At 35.8% G+C, this 25,155-nt stretch overlaps 1 protein-coding gene and 1 non-coding gene across 4 annotated transcripts in view; one reads left to right on the top strand and one right to left on the bottom strand.

Annotated features, from left to right (window-relative positions):
* The window catches only part of LOC118277573 (transcription factor AP-2-epsilon), a 63,698-nt gene that overhangs the window by 24,257 nt on the left and 14,286 nt on the right, over nucleotides 1–25,155 (top strand). For 2 of the 3 annotated variants that reach the window (XM_050696394.1, XM_050696393.1), the window contains 2 exons: nucleotides 21,649–21,795; nucleotides 22,906–23,061. In XM_050696394.1, coding sequence (XP_050552351.1) covers nucleotides 21,649–21,795; nucleotides 22,906–23,061 — 303 coding nt within the window. Of the gene's footprint in view, nucleotides 1–21,648; nucleotides 21,796–22,902; nucleotides 23,062–25,155 lie in introns of all 3 variants that reach the window. The other variant, XM_050696392.1, reaches the window with a different exon arrangement.
* Trnad-guc (transfer RNA aspartic acid (anticodon GUC)) lies at nucleotides 14,643–14,714 on the bottom strand. Its single transcript has one exon. It is a non-coding gene; the product is annotated as a tRNA-Asp (tRNA).

Here is a 25,155-nt window from a genome sequence, read left to right as displayed (position 1 = left end):
GGGTGGTGCACACAACTAGGTCGGGCGTTTGACCTAGGGTCATCGTGTTGAACTATTAGCAAATTGGACATTATCTCTAAGACATTAGAGCCTACTATTATGATGGATTAAAGTAAGTGGTGTTTCGAACGGTTTTGCGGTGTTGTCAATTTTCTACGGCTTTTTTTTTAATAGTATTGAAGGGGCGAAAGTGTTCGATTTAGAAATAGCATTTTTTTTATTACCTAACCAATCGCAAAATCATCTCAGTTCTTTTATGTTTTTGTTATGGAATATAAACTTTCTAGGAAATTAAGTTTATTTTAGGTTAATTCTAAAAATAATTTTGAACCGAAACATCCGAATTAACACCTTCACCACTATCTCTACTATTAGACTTAAAAGTGCGAAATGTAGCGTTAATAAAAAGCCAAATAATACCTATCTTACTTTATAATAGTGGGAAAGTAATCTTTTATCTGAGCTATTTTATAATTTTAGACGCATCCTCATAAATCATGACTTCTCCCTCCATGGATAAAGCGAGGGAGTATCAGTCTCTTACTGACTAAAAACCACCCCGTTCTTACACCCTCTCTTCGAGCTGGAGCCGGCGCCAGAGAAATTCTTCGACATTTTCATAAAGTGCTCAGTCTATTTTCATCTTCATAAAATCAGCTCAGCAATTTCCAAGTACATCGCTTTTAGATAGACAAGATACACCAAAATTTGTACATTGTAATATGATTGCCTAAATGTAAATTCTAAGCATTATCACCTAGTGCCAACAAAACAGTTATAACCTATAATAACGCATCACACTTTATACCGAAACCATTTCTAATACTATTATAGTAATGACATCATTACCTACAGTCTAGACTAAATCACAGACTCGGAGTCTAGAATTTGAATCTAGTTTGTAGCAGCTAGATTTACGATTGTGAGTTTTTGTCACTTTTATTTGATTGCGTCGTTGGTTGAGGAAAAATTTTAGAAGCATAGCAGCATAGAGTTGTGTTTAGTAATCCGGTATATGTTAATTGATTGAATGATAAATGATATTTATTTTTGCAAATGGGTTACAAGACTGTTGACTTTTACACGTCAATCTCTAAAATTACTAGATGAGGCCCTTGATTCCCCACTTTACTATGGGACTAGTAACATGACTCGTGAAAAGTAAACTACTCATGTGTACCTTTGCTTAACCCTTGCAGAAACTGACTTTTATTTTGAGTGGAAAAAATAATCCAATGACTTCTGCCGCCTTGGGCGAGGCTACAGCTTCCTCTTTCACAGACTCTTACTGACTAAAAAGCACCCTAAGTATTCCTATTTCTGCTCTTCGAGCCGGAGCCCGGGTAACCGGCTAGGCAGTCCGCAACGAAAACGAAGCCTAATTTTAAGTTCTCGCGGTTCACCATTTAGTTTCGTGAAAACCTATGTAGAAACTAACGGAAGTTTAGAACTAAGTACAAGGGATTAAACGGAAAGTTCTCTAGTTTGCTTCTAGTTTAGATATAGAGATAGACTATCGTTAGTTGAAGGCTAAAAAGGAAGTATGGGAGAGCCATGCACGAATGGGCGGGCTCGACCAGAGTGATACCACGGCCTCACAGAAAACTGACGTGTAACAATGCATGCGTTGTGTTTCCCCCGACAACCCTTAAGTTGCATCGCACTTGTAATGCCTCTGATATTTTTGGGTGTCCATGCGCGGCGGCTATTGCTTACATTGTGATCCGGCTCGTTTACCGGCTTATACCACAAAAAAGTCGTCAAAATAAGTTAAGACTTGACACTAGTAGGGTCATCAATATTAAAAGCTTCAAGGAGTTTTCAAATTACATGCTCAAGTCACTCCACTTTTGCGACTCTGCCTTATTACCGTACAGTCACTTAAAATATAGTGGCTAGATGTCAAACTGTCACTTCATACGGACTACCAACATTATAACAAATCATCAATGTTTTCAAGTACCAACGCAATTCTTATTTCATTGTACATTAAGCAATTTTGATGTTTATGTTGTAGTGTATAAGATTCGTTTTCCTATTCCATGTGGTTTCTCGATGTGCCGAGTTGTATCAAATTGTTTGACGCCCACGCGTACTGAGTTTAGCGTACGAAGTTTCACAATGAAACAGGTAGACGGTACAATGATGTAGATGCTGTTGTGTAGACTAGATTTGGCATTCGTTGATAGCTATTAGTGTTGTAATGCCGTGTGGAATACATTTCTTAAATGCCATTCATGGGAAATTTCGATTTTAACCCCGAAGGGGTAGACAAAGGTACACACTTTTCAGGATTTATGCTGTAAGCCCCATGTAAGCCAGGGTGAGCCTATTGCCATATAACGGGCACATTTCTAGACACCGTACTATTGCTGAGAAATTTTCGAAAAAACCGAAAACAGCCCAGCTATACTTTGCTCGACCCGGGAATCGAACCCGAAACCCAAAATTAATACAGACGTTTGTTTCTCCTTATGGGGTTAATCATCGAGACAATACCCTAATTTAGAGTACGCACATTGCACCATCTAGCCAACTATAAATCTATGTCAAAGTAACGTTTCCCCAGTAACTAAGGCCATGTTCACCCATCCTTGTGTAGACCGAACCGAACCAAACTAATTCTGCAAACGGGAATGTTTGTCTGAAAGCTTATTTACTCGTTTACATAAACACTACTGAAGGCTAACATCTACACTAATCTACACTACAATATATAAAGCTGAAGAGTTTGTTTGAACGCGCTAATCTCCAGAGCTAATATACCGATTTGGATAATTATTTTTGTGTTGGATAGTACTTACATTTATCGAGGAAGGTTAAGGCTATAAAACATCACGCTACGATCAATAGAAGTCGAGCATAGCGAGTGAAACTGCGTGGGAGTAACCAGTTCAATATCTAAATTATTTGAATGCTCCCGAAAAATCTTTTGTTTTTATAATTTATTCGTTTTTGTCTTCGTGTTATTCATGCATAATCATTTGATATATCAAATCATCAAGGATCAAATAAACATTGAATCCTTTTTTTTATAAACTTAGTTTTTTTATACCATCTCCTGTTTGCGGGCGTTCAGGAGCATTCCGTTTATACCCCGTATTATCACCTATTTAGATACATTTCTAACTACAGAGCAATCACTATTACAAAGCTGCGCAGATTCACCTGACGATTAGTTTAAGTATTCCCATTTTCCGTCACACTTTTCCTCTAAACAACTATTTAAAGGCATATCTTTTATCTTTTATCTCGATAATGACACGAACGAAGCCGGGGAGCGTGCGAGTACGTAAAAACATGTACCGTACCTAATAGAAAGTAGTCGATTCCATTTCTTTATATCGAAGACAACAATGCATTCTGGCAGACATGATGAATTGATGACAAACCGAATTCTTGAGAACATAATGATTCATAGTTTGTAGGTTAAGCTGCTTGTTGTACTGTGGCACTGTGGATGGGTGAGACTCTCGTAATGTATGTAATGGTAAGGCGGTTTCACTCGGTAGGCTAGCGAGCGAGCTTATAGGGATGATGACGGGGTATGAAAATTAATAATGTATTTAGTCCATCAGTTGGGTAATGAAAAAATATTAGACACGTATTTTTTTATTTTATCATATAAGATAACAATACTTAGATAACGAATCAAAGTTTAGGAGTGGAAACAAATACTTACGTCATTTCTAAGTCTAAAATGTCACCTAGAAGTGACGTCACGCAATATTTCAAATTGATATGTCTTTGAAAATATTTGTTTCCGTAAGAAAATAAAAAAATCCTGTCTAATATTTTAAAATAATCTACAAGACGAACATAGTTTAGTCAGAGTCCGACACTCCGTCTCGGGAGGACCCAAGGCGGGAGAAGTAATTAGATGACATTACCTCCGCAAAAAAAATAAAATGAAGTGACACATAATAATATAAGGAATCAAATACTCTAGTACCGTACCATAAGTAGCCAGCTAGTAACATAAGTATTTGGCATATTTTGAACCTCACATTATTTTGTGTGGCGACCTGATGATTCCGTTAATACCTAGATAATGATACCTATCTGACTCTCATTAAGCTGTACATTAGTGACACAATAAGTAACAATTTGATATGTTAGCATGTCTAGAATCACACTTATGAACTTAGTTATGGTTGAAAGTTCAATAAAGTTTCACCGGTAATGCACAGTGTTGCCAAAACGAAAAAATTGAGGAAAAAACCCGCGTATTTCGTTTACGACTTTTTAAATTACGTTTACTGTAAACTTAATTGGATGATTTATGTTTTTGTGTTTGTTTTTATTTTAGCACTCCGTAAAGTTTTACTGTGTGGTAATGACACGGTAAAATACATTTGTCCCCCAACCCATACTTTCTCTAGGTGTTATAAAACCCCATTAAGGGACAACGGAGACTGGGCATAGGCGCCCTCTGACAAACATGATTTGATTTCCAACCCAACAACCAAGCATAGAAAATATGACCAACCCCCTTATGCAGGTGGCAATTTCTTAATATGCCTTTATGCAAAGAAATCGGAAATCTAGTAGAATGGACTGGTACCGACAATTGATTATAACATTGGACTGTAGTAATATTTATGATGAGCATGTCATGCTCATCATAAACATAGGCAATACCTAAAAATATTTTAGTCTAAGTAAGTCTTGGCGGGACGAATTCAACATCTATGATTGGATTGGCCGCAAAAGGCTTTGCACAAAGAGGGGTGGAAGGAGGGTGGGGAGGCCTTTGCCCTGCAGTGGGACCATCAAGGCTGAAATCTAAATCTAAATCTGAATCTAAGTAACTTCTCAACATCTTGTTTCCATGGAGACGATCCTAGACGACTCTTACCAAGTGAAATGTCACGATGAATCTACATAATCACATCACCCGATGATATCATAGTACTATCACAAACAAATGACGATCGTAATGGTCCTCAGGACATTGAACCTTATTTCCTAAGTGAGTGAGTGAGTGAGTGAGTAAGTGAGTGAGTGAGTAATGTGAGGCAGTGGTTGGTAGACTGGCCAATGGGAACGGTCAACAATAACATACTCCCAGCTTCTATTGTGTTCTTAAATTGAGTGATGGTTTGTGGAATTGTGGGCCAATCGAGAAATTATTCGCAGAAGTATCGATTAAAATAGTGTTGTTTAAGGTTGATTTTGAAAGATTAATGATTTTTGAGAGTACATTAAGTACATTCAGCAGTGAATTTTTCATAAGGACACCCCCTATGAGAATTTCTAAATTGAAACCTCTCTCAAATATTTACAACTGCTTGTATTTAAAATAATTTCACGATTTTTTGAATTATAAATGAAAATATAGGCCACCTATATTTCTCAAACAACTCCAGAACTAAACTGCACAGACTAAAAAAATAAAGTTTGCCTCCAAAATAGAATGACAGCTGTCACTCAAACGTCAATCTGTCAAACGATTGGAATCTTCGCGCGCCATCGTTAGCAACGAACGGCCGCGTTTTTAATTGTTTTTTGATAAATACTTGATAGCACAGATAACAAATACATTAAGTGCTTAGAGCCTCCTTGGTTGTAATGTACTTTTTATGAATGTAGAGTGGCACAAGCCATTATTGTTATTGAGTTAGTTGCAGGGTAAAAGATTCGACAGTTAGTGCTACCGACATCTTTATTTTGATCTTATGTTAATGATTTATTATAATGTGTGTATGTAGTGGCTAATTGTAGTTAGTAAGAGTTCTGTCTGTCACTGACTGACTAGTCATTCGAAGAAACATAATAATTTGTCGTGTAAGCCTTTAAGGCTAGTATGCCCAAAAAATGATCAGAAAATTACTTACTTCTTACACTTTAATCCTACTGCTGCAATTTGATCATTTGGAATTAACCTACTATTATTTTCTTACACATTGTCACTGCTAGCCTCTCGAAGATAATAAATTATTTGTATATTGTGTTGCTATTTCTTCATATATTCCTCTAAATAAAGTAGTAGTATTGCCAGAAACTATTAAGCGACTATCGGTCAACCGTTGTTCATTATTTAGCAGACTTAGCTATCCACCTACACTTTATATGGTATATCAGTCTAGTTAGGTAATAGATTCATATCTTTAGCTATGTCCGGAGCTGCGGTCTACCCCAGACCTGCGGACTACCTAGCGGGTTGACCGGGGTTCCGGCTCGAAAAGCAGCAGTAGGAACGGGGTGGTTTTTAGTCAGTAAGAGTCTGACACTCCGTCTCACCTCGCCTAATGCTGGAGAAGTCATTGGAAGCTATTCACCCCTTAAAAAAATCTTCAATATTATGTATAAATGGGCAATATAGCTACATATTGTAATCAATTACTTAATATGACTTCTATTATTGTACTTAATCTTGCAGATAACCACTCAAACTTGAAACTTAAACAATTAAAACAGACATGACACTTCATTACTCACACTCATATAAATAGACAACTAGACCAACAAGTTGGTTATAAAAACAAGTAAAACAACGTACCTATACATATACAGTTATATTTACTCAATTTCGACATTTTACGACATCCAAATACTTAAATAATAAATTAATTGAGATGTAAGTAAATTAGTTTGTTGAGACTGTCACCGTAACCGATTTCACATCAACATCGATACGACGTCATCACTAATCGAGTTTTGTTTTATTCGAAATATTTTTTTAATTACGATTTTAATGTTTCCTGTTTTTTCTAAGAAATCGGACTATTGCAGAATTTTGGCAAATCATTAGCGACACCATGTTATGTCTTAACTCACTTAGAAATGATATATTTATACTATCCATTTATACTGCCCATTTTGTGTCTAATTAGCTGATTTTTAAGGCCTGAACCATGTTTAAAAGTAGGTCGTTGAGGCTATTATTTGATCTTATATAGCCTATTTTCACATGGGAAGCATTAAGCGTGCTTTTACAACTAGCAACATTATTTTATGGTATAAACCGGTAAACGAGCAGACGGATCATCTGGTGGTAAGTAATCGCTACCGCCCATGGACACCCAAAACACCAGTGGCGTTACAAGTGCGTTGCGGGCCTTTTGGGGGTTAATAACTTAAGGGTTGTTGGGGAATCGGGGATTGGGAAGATTGGGGTAGGGGTGTAATTGGGCCACTGGTAGCCTCACTCACACAACATGCATTTTGTTGTGTTGTAATGACTCATTGTAAATGCGTTTTCATAACACGCGTTTAACGCTTGCCATATGAGCTGAGGACTTATAACACTATTATTTTATTATATTTTTTTACACATAATTCAATCTTAATCTACTATCTATTATGTTATAATATAACATTGCTGAAGTGGGTTTATGAGAGATCGCTTCTACCCGGTGTCTGTCATGTAATCAGCTCCTAATAGGTAATATCCTCGAGCAGTGTAAGGGGTCTATTATCAACTAACTCTAATAAGACCGCCTTTGTTCCCATATCTTTATTATTGTTTCTTTTATTTGTATTCTTTTTAATAATGGTAAACAATAAAGATTAATCTATCTATCTATAACTTCTCTACACCTAATAAAAACAATAACAAAACTACTCTAACCCAAAGACCTAAAGTCTCAAATTCGCATAACAACCTATACTCGATACTTACTAATGGTTAATATAAGGAAAAAGTCGCGAAATAAACTTTCTATGCTTTATAAATGGACGATGTTCGGTGACAAGGCAGACAGGTGTGCCAATGACTCATGGACTTAATAACTATATGACTTAATATCGGGGCTAATTGGTTGGTTGTGTAGTCTAAATAGTTGTCGCACGTAACTAGTATATTGCATTTACTTACTTCATTTCTAAGAATTCATACCAGCAATGTGTAGTTTTTTATGCTCCTCAGGGGCCTTAGTGGGGCCTCAATGATCGACCATTCTGACACAATTGTAATAGCAGACTAAGGCCTTGGTCCTAGCATTGCGGATATCCATGGGCGGCTCGTTTGCCCCCCTATTCCATAAAAAATGCTAGTAAGGTAACAAAAAGTACTTACAGATTTAGACTGTAATACCACATAACAACAACAAGTAATATATTGCATTACTTAGGTACTTAATTTCTAAGAATACATACCAGCTATGTGTAGTTTGTTTATGCTACCCTGGTGTTGCGGATGTCCATGGGCGGCTCTGATCGGTTACCATCAGGTAACCCGTCTGCTCGTTTGTCCCCTATTACATAAAAAAAATGTTACTAAGGTAGCAAAAAGTGCTTACAGTTTTAGCATGACGTTTTTGGACTTCTGCTACTCCAAAGGCTGTTGACCAAAACCACAGTTTTCTCATTAATGGAGAAAAGCTCTACTAGTTTTGAGTCACAGTTCACACACAGTTCATTATGCAGCAGATAAATATGAGTCGGTACTACAAGTACAGCTCTAACACCTTCTCTGCTTACCCTGTCAGGAAACAAAAAGTATGATATTATACAACAACACAACATTACGCCTTTAATCCCCGAAGAGGTAAGCAGAGGTGCACATTACAGCACGTAAAGCCACTATATACAATGTAAGTACGATGTATAAAAGTAAAATGACCCTTTTGAAGATTGGTAAAAATACCATTCCCCAATAACAGGTTCAGCAACATTCTTCTACAACAAATTGCGTAAAGCTCCTGTTTTACTGCCAAGTATTGATCACAGGCTATAAATCTAATCGTAACGCATTGTTCGTCCGTTAGTTTGTCACACCGCTTTTATCATTTAATTGCTACCAGAGATACCGTGGCGTAATTGTCGCGACATATCTTTTAGACTTCTTATAGTATGAACTTCGGTAGTTTTTTGCGTGTTAGTCAGTATCAGTCAGTCAGTTTGTGGATTAAAGTTATTAACTGGATTAGACGACTTTGATACTATGTAACAGCATGTATTGTCAGAAAAATTTACCTACTATCATACTCAAAAACATTTACTAAATTACTTAAACGATATGTATCGAAAACGATTGCTAAGGACTGGGTTAAGTACGGTAGTTAGACATAAGAGACATCTTCGTTGAGCCTTCGTCCACAGTCATAGAATTGAATTAAATGCAAATGCATCCAGATCGTCATGACGTAAACAAAATTCTTAACTTTGATCTTATTCTGATTACGTTCTTATTAATTTAAACAATCTAGAAATACTAGGTCAAAATTAACGACCTTGCATTCTACAATTCCATTTAGTCCATTTTCTATAATAACCCACACTCTCATAAACAAGAGTCCCTCTGTGACTTGAAACTAGTAGAGCTTTTCTCAATATCAGTCCATTTTAACATAAGGACACTCGAGACAGGCAGTCTGTCCTGCCCCTAATTATTCCGATGTCTACATACTCAGTAGTACCACATAAAAATTTCGACAGTCGTTACGTATCACATACACATACATACATACACACAAACGATACTTGTTTATACTTATAGAAAGTTGCTCCCAAATCAGCCTGCTTGTCAACATTACTCAATACGAGAACCAAACGCAGATTACAATCAGGAAACTGGATGTCACATGCAATTTCACCTTTATTCCTATTGATTTAAAGGTCATTGCTGATGTTATCGGTGTGTAAAATATAAGTTTGTTCTTTTGAACCTTCTTGATTGGGACACTTGCGGTTTTTTCTAGGATTTGATTTGAATATAATGTAGTGCACAATGAGATTGGAGACGCGATTAGTTGTTTTTTTTTTTATTTGTCGCAATACTTCTTCATACTTCCATGGATATCGCTTTGTGTGATGAGATTGTTTTACTGATTAGTGATTGCTATACTACTGGAACTAGTATTGCGTTGCGTTTCATGTTCCGAAGAATTATTTTGGGCCGTGCCTATTCAGTTTTGGTATGAACTGATATGACTTTTATGGTTGTATAGCGAATAGCGGTGTGACGTTAACTATATATGTATTTTAGTTTTAATATCGGTTAAGGACCAGAAACTTTTATCATACTGCTAATATGAGCAGCCAACTGAAACAGCTCTAAAATGTTGCCCCAAATAAGGATTTTCTCCTGTGTCGTGGATGTGGGTACAAACATACAATTTGACATGCACAATTCCATCACAAGTATTTTTATAACTTACTGGGGCCATCTCAATTATGTGTATGCATGACAATATTTGAGAAACAATAAAAACATTTTTATTTTTTATTTTTTTAAACAATGCACATGACACCCAGACCCGAAACAAAAATCTGTGGATCACACACAGAGTTGCTTAGTGCCGGAATCGGACCCACTACATATTACACGGCAGCCAATCGCTCAGCCACCGTGCCAACCGCACAGTCGAAAAACATCAAAATTCTTAACACTTCATGTCTCAGTACTCAAACTGTTCAAAGCTCTTCTTCATGACATAACAAGTAACAGTTGAACCTGTTAACCGGTCCTCGACACTAAAACTATCCGCTACATATACAACGAGGTGTTAATATGACCATGTTCTAATGCCTAAGCCGCATTCCCGGTCAGCCCACGCAGCCTCGCAGCCTCGCAGCTCCGCAGCCGCGCAGCCAAGCAGCCATCAAAATCAGCTGACCACAATGGGCGGGCGCGCGGAATCAATCACGCATTTCCAAGAAACATAACGGTCACAAGCACTGGCCGCGCGCCTTTTTACTTTCTTCACCGGCCCGCGTTCCTTTTTCGAAATTTCGTAATTAAGACCTTTTTTGTGTACCGAAAAATATTTTGTTTAAAAACGCGCTTTATTTCCTCGCTTGCTGATTTACGCGTTATTCGCGATCGTGCCCTTTTCGTATGTATGAGTAATTTTAATTACATAATTTGTAAAAATATTTCTTGTTCTCGTTCTTATCCTGTTTTGATTTAATCTTTGGATCTCTTTGCGTTTGCGTAGTAACGAGGAAATGTTAACGTTGTTTGCTTAAATCAAAATTACGTAAACGTTCAGTTTTTCTAAGGATATTTTCTCTTTCTGATATTTCTAAAATGAGTTGAAGTTGCTAGACTGTCATACACGTGCCTTTAATAATTTACCAACCTATAAATTGTTCTACAAAATTGTAGAAAAAAATAGTACCAAACTTCAAAAAAGCAATTAAAAAGTCCGTGTGTATTTTTTTTATATCTTTTTTACATCTGCAGCCTTTTGACACGTTCTATTCGAAAATCGAAAGAACAAATTCGAATTAGGAAGGTCATTAGACAAATTGAATCCATATTTCCGGCCGAGAGGCTGGCAACATTCGGCACCCCGCCATCTAGCCCGAGGCGATACAGCCAATCGGCGTACGTTCTTTATTCAAAAAAACTACTTTTGACACAATGCATTTTTATTATTTTTCTATTCGTCCGACATTTTCATTGTGTTTAAAAGTAATTGGCTCCATACTCGACGTAGAGTGGGCACTGAATCATATTTAATTTAGAAAATTAAATTCAAGTATTATACGTGCATTATGCATGATTTTAGTAGTGTATTTCACAAAATGGTGGAAGGCTGGAAGCTTTTAAATAATGATAATGAATAAAAAGTTAGTTATATGATCTTTTGACCTGTAAAATAAGAAAATTACAAATCTAATTATCCTTCAAACCGCGAAATTTAACCATTTGCTTCGATCTTTCAAAGGAGTTGGCTTGTTTTCAGTTGCAAATCTGTATAACTTTTCTGAAAAATAAGACATAGTGTTTTATTTAAACTAGACAGTAACACAACTGGAGAAAAAAACCATTACTTTTAACCTCTACAAAGAATAAAATACATTGCGTTATGACATGATTCGTAGCAGATATGAATGCCCTACAATGCCCTATCTACTAGGCCATGCAAGTACCTGCCCTGAGGGCACAAGGCGACAGTGGGACGGTCCTCAACGGATATTAACGAAAGTGACTTTGAATCACCTCCACAAACAGGGGAAATATCGTAGGTGTTGCCAATTGAAACATTTGAATGTCATCCGTTTTGAAAATGGAAAAGCCGATGATTTGAAATTTTTAAATGCGTGTCTGTTATTCTTTTTGTTTATTGGACTAAAAAAGTGAATTAAGTAAACTGCTATATTATTATAATTGTATAAATAACTATCGGAGACATACAAAATTAATTAAAAATCACGGTTTACTTACATTCATGGTGAAAAGCTCTACTAGTTTCTAGTCATAAACGGACTCTTTATCATGAGTAGTAAGTAGGCTGCGAGACGTAAGCGTAGGATAGTTGAAGTATTTACGTTTGAGTTAAAAATAAATAATATCTTTATAAACCTTCCCACATTAGAGCTAGATCCCAAACAAACTAAAGTTTTCTATTTGAACCAAAAAAAATAAACAAAGTTTTTAAGAAAAACCCATTGATCGTTGGCTTATTTGAACTTTTCTACAGAACCTTAATTTTGAATCAATTAAAAAATCATTGCTATCAATATATTCCACAGTAAACTTAACAAACTGACTACCAAAAATTGCTTTCCTAAAAATAACCGAATCAAATCTCCAAAACATTACCACCGTACCTTCCTTTATTCAAACCGTCGAACAAATACAATATTAGCGTTAATAAACCCATTAAGCAATTGTTAACAGTGTCGGTGACGGTACATAAGTAAGGCTGGCAACACTCGGGTGATCACCAATCGCGAGCCTGCAACGCTGCCTACTAATTAGCGGCCACGGTGGGGCGAAACCCTACCATTGGTGTTTTTCGCGACACCTTTTTAGCGAAACGCAAGACGTTAACGCGAGTTTTGTTCGAGTTTTAAAGTGTTAAAGTTGTTTTATTCTTTATAAATGTGTAGAATATGTTTTCCTTTATTTATAGGTAAATGGTGGTTTAGTTATGAAAATAAAATAGCAATGTTATGACAACATTCGCTTGTTAGATTAACATTAAGACTAGCTATAATTTCGAACTAGCTAAGAACTTAGGCGTATTTCGAGTAATTCTCACAAAGAACTCACGTGTATAGTCAAAGTGCAAATAGTAAGAAATGGCTATTAAAAAGGGTCACATAAATCGAATATCAATCGTAAGGTCGGGCGAGCACATGGGTACCCTGAGGGCGGTGCGCCCGCCCTCCGGCAGTCGACGCCGAGCACGCGACGCGCGCGATCGTAAACGCAGCTTTACGATTTTACCGATACATCGATTTACATCCGATTCCTAATCGATTATTGTGAACTTGTGATATAAACCAAAATTATCAACCAATTACTATTTACAAAGTCTGTTAGTTAATTAAAATATCATAAACGTAGTTAGTAAAAGTAATGCCGGTTAAATAACATCCCGTTATGTTATAAAATGTTCATCAACTACTAGTTTATCTATTTAACAATAATTATTTAATCCAGCGTGCAGAATTGATTTAATCGATTTTATTTGCAAAAGTCATTAAATTTTAGTGATGGGCACGCGGCACGAGCGCGTATCGATCGACGTAATTAGTCGATAAAGTTAATTGTCCGAAATTAATTACTTGTACTAAAATAAAAAATATTGCTGGTTATTAAATATTTCATTAATAGTGCGTCTGCAGAAGTAGATTGTCTGTAATAACTTTTGATCGTTTGCTTGTAGTGAATGTTTAGGCAGCGCGGCATTGTTTGTCTTTTGTTTTACTTTCTCAATCGTCGGCCGCCCGATTGATTAATATGTTTCATTAAAATATCATTAGTCACAGTTTTTATCTAGATACCATTTAATGATACAGACTTTTATATTGCTAATACCACCAGGTGTTCAAATAGATGGCTGAGGCCTATTTTTTATCGACGCTTTGTACTATTAAATGGAGTTGCTAAGAGCATTCTGCTATAGCATCTTAAATTAGGTATCAAACACTACCTGTCGAGATCATTCCTGTATTCCCCTTTGATGAACTTAATGAAGATTGCATCTTGTTTTGAACGTTAATAGTCTAGCACGTGATTCGACAAACTATCGACATAAATCCGCCACTCGGTAATAAATAAAAAACCATTCAGTAGTCGGCATTCGGTCATCGAGCCGGCGCGCAAGGCAGCAATTTAAAAAGCAATCACTAACCGATTGTAGCCGGAATCGCCCGCCATTTAAGGGACCAGTAATTATCGATACTCGATTTACATATCGGTTTTTTGACATTCGCTTTCACCTCACTATTATGGCAATAAATCGATTTTATCCGCGTATCAACTAATTCGTAATTATCTTGATAATCCGACGCTGATCTTGATTTAAATTAAGTTAATGAATGTCTCAAATTAATAAATTATATCAATCTGAGATAATTGCTTTTCAATGAAAAAAAAAAACATGATTAATTATTAATGACCCAAAATATTCGCACAACATTAAATGCTATGTATTATTATGTAAAGTAAATTATCATACTAAAAGCAACCTTATATTCAGGTATTAAGCCAAAAATTTCCAAAACTACCAACCTCATCTTCTAATGCTCTAACTACCTCTATGTGCCAAGCAAAAATAAACAATGAACATGTTGTAATAAAGGACAATTTAGTGAAAAAAAGTTTAATTTTTAAGTCAATTTTTCGTGTGAAGTGTAAAAAAAGCTTGTGCGCTGGCGTACGTGGATTTATCCAGTGTGATCGAGGTGCAGGTAATGTAAAAAATGTTTAAAAAATATATTTAAGTTACAAAAAGAATCTCTCCGGCGGGGAATCGAACCCCGGTCTCCCGCGTGACAGGCGGGGATACTGACCACTATACTACCGAAGACTTGTTTGAGGAGCGCGAAATAGCGTATCACTTGTTTCAGCTTGCATTGCTTACCCAGTCTTCGTATTTTTATTTTTGTGCTCTATTATCTTATCATAAAGTAGCAAATACAATGATAAAATTACTCCACTACTACTTAGTATTGGGTATTTTTATTTTATTTTTAGATATAAAACATACTAGAATGATACGGTATGAAATAAGACAAATATGTATTAATTTAACGGTTTATTAAATAGTTAATTGTACTTTACTAAAGCTACAATGTCGCTTTAATTACGGTTTTAAAATTTCAATAATATTCTAAAAGGCGGCCTATCTTTTGTAATTTGGTAGCCATTAATTGATCTACAATTTCTGTGACACTTCCCCAAGGCGATAATAATACTTTCATTCTTTGTACTTTTAACTAAGTTGCCTGTTTTGTGCTTTAAGCAATCCACTAATTTCAAAGTTAGGTTCTGAGGTAGTACAGTACCAACTTATTAGTCTTACCTATGTATGTATTCGTATTATTACTTACTTGCTTTTTTTAATCTGTATTTTTTAAGTAGGGATTTAGTTCAGCTTAGCTTGCCCTTAAACTTAAAAATGAAATGATTAAATGATACAGAGCCTCAGATGCTAAAGTACCTACTTGAAATCTACATTTGAATATGAACCTACCAACAACTTCTAAACCTTAACACCCAAACTTTTCCATCTTCAATTTCAAATCGATTCTAACCAATCAAAATAGCGACTACAAAACCAACGACGTATAAGAATCGATACTTCAAAGATCAAAGCAAACACTAACCTCCAGACTTTCACCATATTGTTGTACCATAACAAGCAATGATTAATAACAGAATAACTTCAAACAATGTATAATTGCAAGAGGCCACTCGGTATGTTAATGAGACATACATTTGAATCGATTTATTATTGCATTCAGATAAAGACGTACATCTAATACGCATTCCGCCATTGATTGATGGCGAGTATCCGATATGTAACAGTAAATCTATTCGATTAGATTGGATATCGATATTCTAATCGATATTAGGATGAATGAGTTGTTTCCTTTGCGTGTTTTTGTGTCAAATGTTTATATTTGGTAGTGATGGTTCTTGTTATTAGTCTGCGGCTGATTTTGTGTTTAGGATTTATTACCTATCTACTTACAAAGAAAATGGTGAAAATATTATATTTTTTTTCAAAAACGTTATTTTTATAGATATAAGTTTTGTTGAGGAATAGTTCTAGTTGAAATTTTTTATAACAAGCTACCACAGACGATAGTTATTTCTTACTTTACACATCCCATTAGTACATACATCTGTATTATATTTATTTCTTTTTAAATAGTAAAAGGTATTAAAGTATTTTCTTATTTATTACTAAACATGACTGTCGTAAATAACTTAATAACGCAAGCAAATTGTCAACCATCAAAGCGGCAGACAAAAAAAACGCAACAAATATAAAATTCATATTTTAATACCACCGAACAATAGACATTCAAATACGTACCTACCTAACGCAATAATTCGAGTAAGTATTTATTCAAAAAAAAAACAAAATATTAACAACATACATCATTAAAAAGTTTTTATTTTGACAGCTGAAATGTACAGTTACCCGCGCTTTTATCTGTCAATTTATCACGCCGCCATTTTGTGGGTATGTCTATCAGCTTCCTAAATAATGGGCAGTGTCTCCATCTGCGAGTCACCCAACACACGCTGACCCCGCGACCTGGGTAAACAATACCGCCTTTCACCTCCCGCACACACAATATTAAGAACGTATTTATTTTTGTTTTATCAAGATTGTCTTTTGATTTTTTTTTATGATAAGTATCTATCGATAGGAATTGGCTTTAGAGTTTGGGCGTTTGATAAGGTGACGAAACTGGAGAAGTTTTATGGTGGATTCGATTAACAATATTTTTTTGCATTTCGATTGTCTCGTTTACTTACATGAGAACTTTGCATACATAAATCCTTCAACATTAATTGATTCAGAACAAAATGTCCGTATGAACCAATTACTATATTAAATCTAAATAAAAAGACTACGTAATCAATATTTAAATTAATTAGAGCAGGCAGAACAAACACAGGTGTAGAGATAATCGCGTCACCACGAAATTAGTAACTTATTCTAATCAAATTACGATCTGAAGGAGCGTGCCGTGGTTACGTGTATACAGCGTATGCGCATAAATCAAGTCAACAAATTCAGAACACTTGCGACACGAGCGCCCGCGCAAGTAGCGTCGGCAGCCAAATCTTTTTAAATTACATCAGTAATAAGACTGAGACGAAAAACAATTTGTCAGATTTGTAATGAAATATTTTTGACATTTATTATTATCATTAGATGGGATATTTACCACCTACCTACCGAATAAGGGCCTCTTACGTTAGAGGAGTTTATCATAATCTACAATAGGCTAGTTTCCTACTATAGTAAAATTCAATACCGTACTTTTTTCGAAATATACATAACGCGTTGACGTTTCCATGAATTTTGTGAAATAGTGCGTTATGACGTCATCAGATTTTTAGTAAATTAGCTAGAAAAAATCGAAAATTAAGTATATTATCAAAATAATGAAAGTGTGATTATTTTTTAATATTTTATTTTCGAAAGCTTAGAGGATGGTGTTACTTAACTGGGTGCAGTTTTAGACCCGAGTGCATTTTGCATTGTAGACATAGGTACATAGATCTATCCTAATCGTAACCAAAGTTAATGTAATCAGTTATAGCGTAATGTTTTATGACAAGTTAAAGTTTAATGTCCTCAGACCGTGGCTTAGATTGACAACCCGAATTAAATTAGCTAAACACGCTCAATTACTTAATCAAATACAAAAATAAAAATATCATACTCTAAACAACAATGAATAATTGGAACTTGTTTAAAGAAAGAGTGTGATGACAGATCATTTTAGATTACAAATTAATTAGTCTATTATAGCATTCCCTGGAGCTATGGTTTGAGTGATCACTGAGCAACTGACTAGTTTTTGTAACACCAATGCTTAATACTAAGTGTGATGAATGCTCGCTTATCAATTTATCTTCAACACAACTTCAAATTCTTACATAAAAAAAAATATTTCTAACACTTTTTGCGTCGACATTGCTACTCGATATCGACAAATATCGCAGCACCTATGTCATCACATCACGAGACAAGTTTTCACCACATCCGGTAACAAGGTGCATAAATTAAAACAGATAATAAATTAAAAAAAAAACTAGATCGAAAGTAATCGATTAGGTGTCGTGCCGTAACTCGATACATTTACCGTAAGTTTTGTAATTGATCTACATTATATTGAGTATAATTTCAACCGAATGGGCTACGCACTAGAGATTTGAAATTGGAATAGTTTGACAAAGATTTTTGTGCAGTTGGGTAACTGTGTTTCTGGAGTATTTTCTTGGCGACGAATATTTTTATATGCGCAAAATAAAAGATGGTATAAGTGATGGTCGTTTTAAATGATCGTTAGCGTAATTAGGTAGTGAATACGTAGCACCGAGATTGAATAACTTGAAAGTAATTAAGTGGGCTACTTCTTAATAATATTTAAGTTTGAAATTAATAGTGGACAACATAAATTTTGAATGTTTTAAAGATGTAAACAGATTTTTTAAGGATTGGCCGCAGCATATGATAAACATATCAAAGACGTGAATGATTAAGTATCGAATACATAAGTTCAGAAAGTATTCTAGTTTCAAGTATTATTTATAGTTACAGTTAATGTACATTCATTGCTTTTTGATTTAGTCATCAATGTCTATTTCTTTAGGTTAATCGTATAATATTCGCAGGTCTTCTTTGTCAGGGAATCCTTTTTCGTGACAGGAACCTCTAAAGCTCTTAAGGGCGCCTAGTTTTTGGGGAGAAACACTAGATAGTGTAAAAACCTTTTAATCGGATCTCATTTATTAAGAAAGTAGTGGATAGACGTTAGACGTTACAAATGAGAAAAAAAGAGAGAAATAAAAAAGAGAAAGAGAAACGTAATGGATCCGAAATGAAAATTATGTAAAGTTAGAAGTACCTCCTGGAGTAATGCCGTAATATTTTGCACCTCGGCGTACCACCTTCGGGGATGAAATGCCTGACGATACCTATCAGACTCAATTTAGGATAACGAAAAAGTACATTTTCAAAATCATGTTAAATCCTTTCGGACAAAGTTTTCAAGATAGCTTTTTTGTAGCATCACTGTCAAAAGCCTTTGAACTAACGATTTTATTTCCGCATTCAAGACAGATGGAATGTGATCATTACAAAGACATTTCGTCCAAACATTAGAACAAATTGATTACAACATACATTGATGAAGTGTATATTAACACTAACAGTTACACACGACAAAGAAAAACCAACTTTACACTAACAATAAAAAGATTTAAATTACTCTACACTAGTGGTTGGCTAGTATATTTAGTTCTAAATAATTATATAGCGCATATATCAAAGATGGGAGTGCTAATTCAGAGTTTGCGTGTCTTTACAAATTTGATCATCATTGTCTGTTCGCTTTGTAATCAAGAACATTGATATTACAAATGATGTGTTCCATAGAGAACGGTGCACTATAGGTTATAAAAAGTAAAAAAAAGGTATTTGGCACGTACTGTATGTTCTATAGTTATAAATCGAACTATAAAAAAGCGTAATCAAACTTTGTCCGGTATCTTGCATTTTCCACTTGTTATATTCATATTAATTAACTTATTTAATTGATCACTACTCAATCCATTATAAAAATTAAAAGAGAAACTAAAATACAAAATTTTGACAGTTAATATTAGTTCATTCATCCATCTCTTTCGCAAAACTTCAAGCATTCCGACAAAAATAATCTTCTTTTACTCGAAAAGTTCGAAAACACGTCACATTATGGCAAACTTCATGATTTCGTAACAGTGTTTAGAGCTTGCCTTAAACAGGGTTGCTTGTTTTAAACAGGGTTGATCATGATTATCTCAACTAAATATCTCAGAACTCAACATACAGCTACCAGTGACGCTACTGGTACAATATCTCTTCAAAACAGACTAAACAAATCCTCTAATATTTTCATTTCATCCTTTCATTTTAGGATGCGCAACAGTCGGTAAAAACAAATGCCAACTGTTTTATACTCATTACTTTCAACGCTCTTCAAAAACGTTGGCGAAAGATATCCTACACCTAGTTACTAAGATAGCTTTTTAATTTAAACCTGTTCACAATCATTCAGTAACCTTTTAACATCAAACCTATCAGCACCTCACAAAATATGATTGATTACCCACTGATCAGTAGCAATTTTACCAGTCAATTGCGTTTCAGTGAAGGTGTAATAATTATCGGAAACTTTCTCAATTCTTCATCAGTGCTATGTCGACCATAAGATTATTTAATTTTATTTCTATAGGTAGGTACATAATTATTGTTCTGTGCAATTCGTAAAGATTTACTGCCGCACTCAGAGACATTCCTTAATAACCATTTTTTGCGCGAAAACAATGACTGAAGACTGGGCTAAGTAACCATTGACTCTGAGTATGCCAGTTATTGTCATTTATTAAGGAAATCCCTTTTGTAGTGAAAGCCTAATGTTCAGCCTATAGTTTATCAAGCGTAGTTAACGATGATTAGCGATAGACGATATTGACCCCTTAATTCTAAACCTACAATCGATGAAATCTAACTTCAAGAGGTAAATATGTTTAAACAAATCACAAAATATGGAAGCCAATTTGAATTTGATTTGAAAATCCCAAATATAAGGATTTTTTTTAACTCTATCAACGATTACGGATATAATCCACTCGGCTAGTTCGTTTTATTCCATTTGTCCATTGAAGTGACCACTTACACTTGTATTTCAACTACTAGTTACATACGCAAGGTTATATTTTCTATTCAATACGGGTAAAAAAAAATTATAATCTTTGTATTTTTTTCAAACCATTGAAAGGAATTCGGTAATACGATAGTCTTTTGTCTAAATGCCTTTTGATTGGCTCTATACAGAACACGGGTGATATTCTGTGCTCACGCCCAAATCTATCGGCCATCATCCGTATAGCATTCACCGTACATCCTTATCAAGCAATTTATTCCACACAATAGCATCATTTAGTTAATGTAAATTGCCAGTGTTATAGCGAGTGATTCGATAATTACCCAACGTAATTACTTTATTCTGATTAAGATCGCGTCATCGTGAATGATAGCTTTCAACGTCATTCGTATTTAGATGTTAGTGTTACAATGCACGTGTCGATTTTAAAACGTACTTAATTTATTTCTGTTGCAACACCGTTTTGTATATCAGTATCGGCCTCTTTTGTGCCAAGGAGTTTTTTATTGAACGATAATTTGGTTAGGTGTTTAGTGTTTTGCAAATATGTAGGTGTAATTAGTTTGGTAGGTTCCAAGATTAAATTCAGAGCGTTTAGGTAGGTTTCGGAGTTTAACATAACGTTTCAAAAATATCCCTTTATTTCAGTCTATTTAACTGTTTCAAATTCAAATAACAAGATGTTCTAAAAATAAAATAATAAAACGCTATAATCAGGCTCACGCTAAGAATCCGTGTTTCCAGAGTACTCAAAGATGGCAAAAAGTCGAGTTTACTCCTAAAATGTTAACAATATTGTCGGAGCTGCGGACTACCTAGCAGGTTTACCAGAGCTCCGGCTCGAAAAGCAGGAGTAGGAACGGGGTGGTTTTTAGTCAGTAAGAGTCTGACACTCCCTTCGCCTCGCCCAAGGCGGGAGACGTCATTGGATGATTTTCCACCTTAAAAGCCCTGTATTTTTGTCTATTCCTTTAGGTTAAATACCATCAAATCTGAAATTGTTTCCTAGTTAACCAATGGTTGTCTATATGTCTTCATAATTAACCACTTGTATCTGTTGTTCAGGAGCGGCTGGGCAGCGGCGGGCTGGGTCTGGGCGGCGGCGGGTTCCGCGGCGGCGCGCAGCCCTCGCTCGCAGACTTCCAGCCGCCGTACTTCCCCCCGCCCTTCGCGCCCGCACCGCACCCCGCCAGCCCTCATCATCAACAACAGGTTGGTACTACCAGAAGTCAAGATCTATTTTTTTTATATGTTTATTTACATTTGTTCTCCACGGACTCTTGGTCAGTCACAGTCTCTAAAGTGAAGATCTTTAAAGGTTCCAAGATATTGCTAATTGCAATTTCAGTTGTCTAGGCAATTATTTAAAAAAATACTTCTGTCGCACTCAGAGACATTTATTGATTAGGTACTTGAACTTATTCTTTAGTACCTACCAATTTTGTTCCGAAAACAATTGCTAAGGACTTGGTTAAGAAAACATTAAATGACTCTCTCTGAATGCGGCTGTTAAAGTCAAAGTTCTTAAAGTGTCTAATTTTTTTTTGTATATTTAAGGAATCGTCAATGTTCGAAATAAAATTTTATCATTCTTCCAAAGCATGATGCCAGAGTTTCTATGAAATCTGGTCCCACCTTGCAATACCTATGTGTTTTCCTAGTATCCACACTACGTGTATAAAGCACAAATGCAATTTAATGACATAAAAGTTCTACTGCTAGGGAGTGGAACACCTTGCCGGAGTCTGTGTTTCCTGATGGGTATAACCTGGGTGTCTTCAAAGCCCGAGTGAATAGGTTGCTTATGGGCAGACGTGCTCCACCGTAGGCCGCATCATCACTTACCATCAGGTGAGATAGCGGCCAAACGTCGACCCATTAAATGTAAAAAAAATTACATAAAAATAGCATTACTTGGCTACTGATAAAACTACCAAAACTACCACGATTAATAAAGAATAACTCAGAACGGACTAACATTTGTAACTTGGCGCCATAGTAACTTTTATTCAGCTCAAAATGACCTATCCAATGATGTAACACACATAGCTATTGGAAGTGGGACCAGGATTTGCATTGTCCTTTTCTTTATCTAACCTGTATCCAATATATTGGTAGATGCATAATATCTTGGTATCTTAGCAAAAGTTAATTGCTTACATCCTCAAATGTAGAATTACCAACTACAAGAGCTTTTGATTCCCGAATCAGACAAAACTTCACCTTTTTATATCACCTTAATTCTTTAGACATCATCTTAAGTAACTATTACTCTTCCAAACCCATTATCCGTAACTACCAATCGGTGTATAACTGCGGCAGAGCCATGGCATGGAGTACGGCGGCGGCGGCGGCGGCTCGGCGGAGTACGCGCAGCACTACGCGCCGCAGCAGCTGCTGCCGCGCCACCACGCGCACCACGAGCCGCACGCGCACCTCCGCCACCACAGGGACCACCATGATATACATGCGCACCATGTAAGTATAAATACTTATGATTTTTTTAATATTATTACTTTCTTTCTTTCTTTCTTTTTTAAAAAACGTTGCCCCACACTAGAATTTTCTCCTGTGTCGTGAGTGCGTTTACAAACATACAAGTTCACATACACATGACACCCAGACCCGAAACAACAATTTGTGGATCACACAAAGAGTTGCTCCGTGCGGGAACCCGCTACCCGTTGCGCGGCAGTCAGTTGCCCAGCCACCGCACCAACCGTGCAGTCTGCCAATTTTAATTAGACGACACAATAAAATTACACAAATTATAATTAACAGTACAGTAAGGCCAATTACAGGTTATCCCAGATTTATCCGTGTATAGTTCGTTTACAGAACGGATAAAATATAATAATGTTTAAGACAAATCGACCTCTCATCTACGAAAGTTCCGATTCCCAATAACAATAACTAAAGCCCCCAATCCTAAAATACCAGCAATGCACGTGTTATCTATCTAGTGTTGCCAATGGCGCTGATTGCTTTCCATTGGATGATTCGTCTGCCCGTTTTCCGTCTAATTCTATAAAATGTTAAAATAGGTACACGTATGTGAAAGAAAGACAAACAGACACGCATTAATGATACATAAGTTTTAGTAAGGACTAGCAAACTTGGTGATCTCTATTCATCATCATCATTATCATTTTCCTTGTTTTCCTGCTTTTGTCTTGATTTTTTTTTCTTGAATTTTCTTTACTATAAGGCTTACGGAGCCCGAGACCTTCCCAATGCATGCAAAACCGTCGAAATAGGTTCGTGCGTTCTGGAGTTATAGCATCACAAAGGAAAACCCGACTGATTTTTATATTATAGAATAGTAACTAGAACTTCTCACCCATTTTGTGCACATAATCTGTTCCTACTGATAAAAAAATACAATCTTAAATATTGATAGAAAACCCCAACTGCCAGTATCTCCTTCACTTTTATAGGATAATATCTCTATCAAATTCAAAACTCAACTCTCAGTTAATACCATCTTGCAAACTACAGCTAATAACAACAGAGCTCCCTCACTAAATACATCGATAAGTATGCAGTGTACCTCTCAACTATGCGCTTCCCCTCCGCTCCTCGCGAAAGAATTCCGCATAGTTCCCTCCCCGGGTTTAAAATTATTATGTTATTATTAATTCTCCTCTATTTTGTGTGTGTTTCTATCTAACCGCCGTACTCAGAGTCAGTTAAGCCTTTAACTGTCATCAGAAAACTGTTGAAGGCAAATCCTCCACTAACTTAGGTCACCGGTGGCAATCAACGTGTTAATGGTTACTTAACCCAGTCCTTAGCAACTGTTTTTGGAACAAATTCGTTAGTAAGGAATGGTTTAAGTGATCATTAAATGTCTCTGAGTACGGCACTTTGACTATAATGTTACTTATGACAAAATTAGTTATGATTGATGTGCTTTCTATGAAAAGCGTTATATCTAAACAGAAGTTTAATCTAAATAAAAAACTTCGTTGACCGAGTGGACTCGTCTAGGGTTCGATTCCCGGGTCGGGCAAAGTATTACTGGGATATTTTCGGTTTGTCAAAATTTCTCAGTAGTAGCAAGGAGTCTGGAATTGCGTATATGGTAATAGGCCCCTATTACATGGGACTAATAACACCAATTGTGGAAAATGGGTGTACATTGTACAGCGGCATTATCTACATGCTGTATTGTGCACCTCTGCCTACCTCTTCAGGGATAAAAGGCGTGACGTTCCACGTTGCATACTAGTTCATGTATTTTTCTCTATATTTTACTACTTATTGTAAGAACAATATTAATGTCATTTAAGTACCTAAGTCGGTACTTACCGCGTAACAAATGGGTACATACACAAAATACTTACCTATAAGTTATTACAAGGAGGTCGCGTATCATTCATGTATAATGTAAATATTTAACAATAATAAATTAACTATTGTCATTTTACACAAGTTCTTTTTTAAAACATTATTCATAGTTCAAAATCTTTCATTTGTCTTGATTTGTCTACGAACAACGTCGGATCGTCAAATTCCTTGGCGTGTTTGTTTAAATGAGCCGATTAGACAATAAAAGTTATGGGCTGCCGA

This window comes from Spodoptera frugiperda, chromosome 10, assembly GCF_023101765.2.
Source record: "Spodoptera frugiperda isolate SF20-4 chromosome 10, AGI-APGP_CSIRO_Sfru_2.0, whole genome shotgun sequence".
In the NCBI taxonomy this organism is placed as follows: Eukaryota; Metazoa; Arthropoda; class Insecta; order Lepidoptera; family Noctuidae; genus Spodoptera; species Spodoptera frugiperda.
This window is presented reverse-complemented; position numbering and strand designations above follow the sequence as displayed.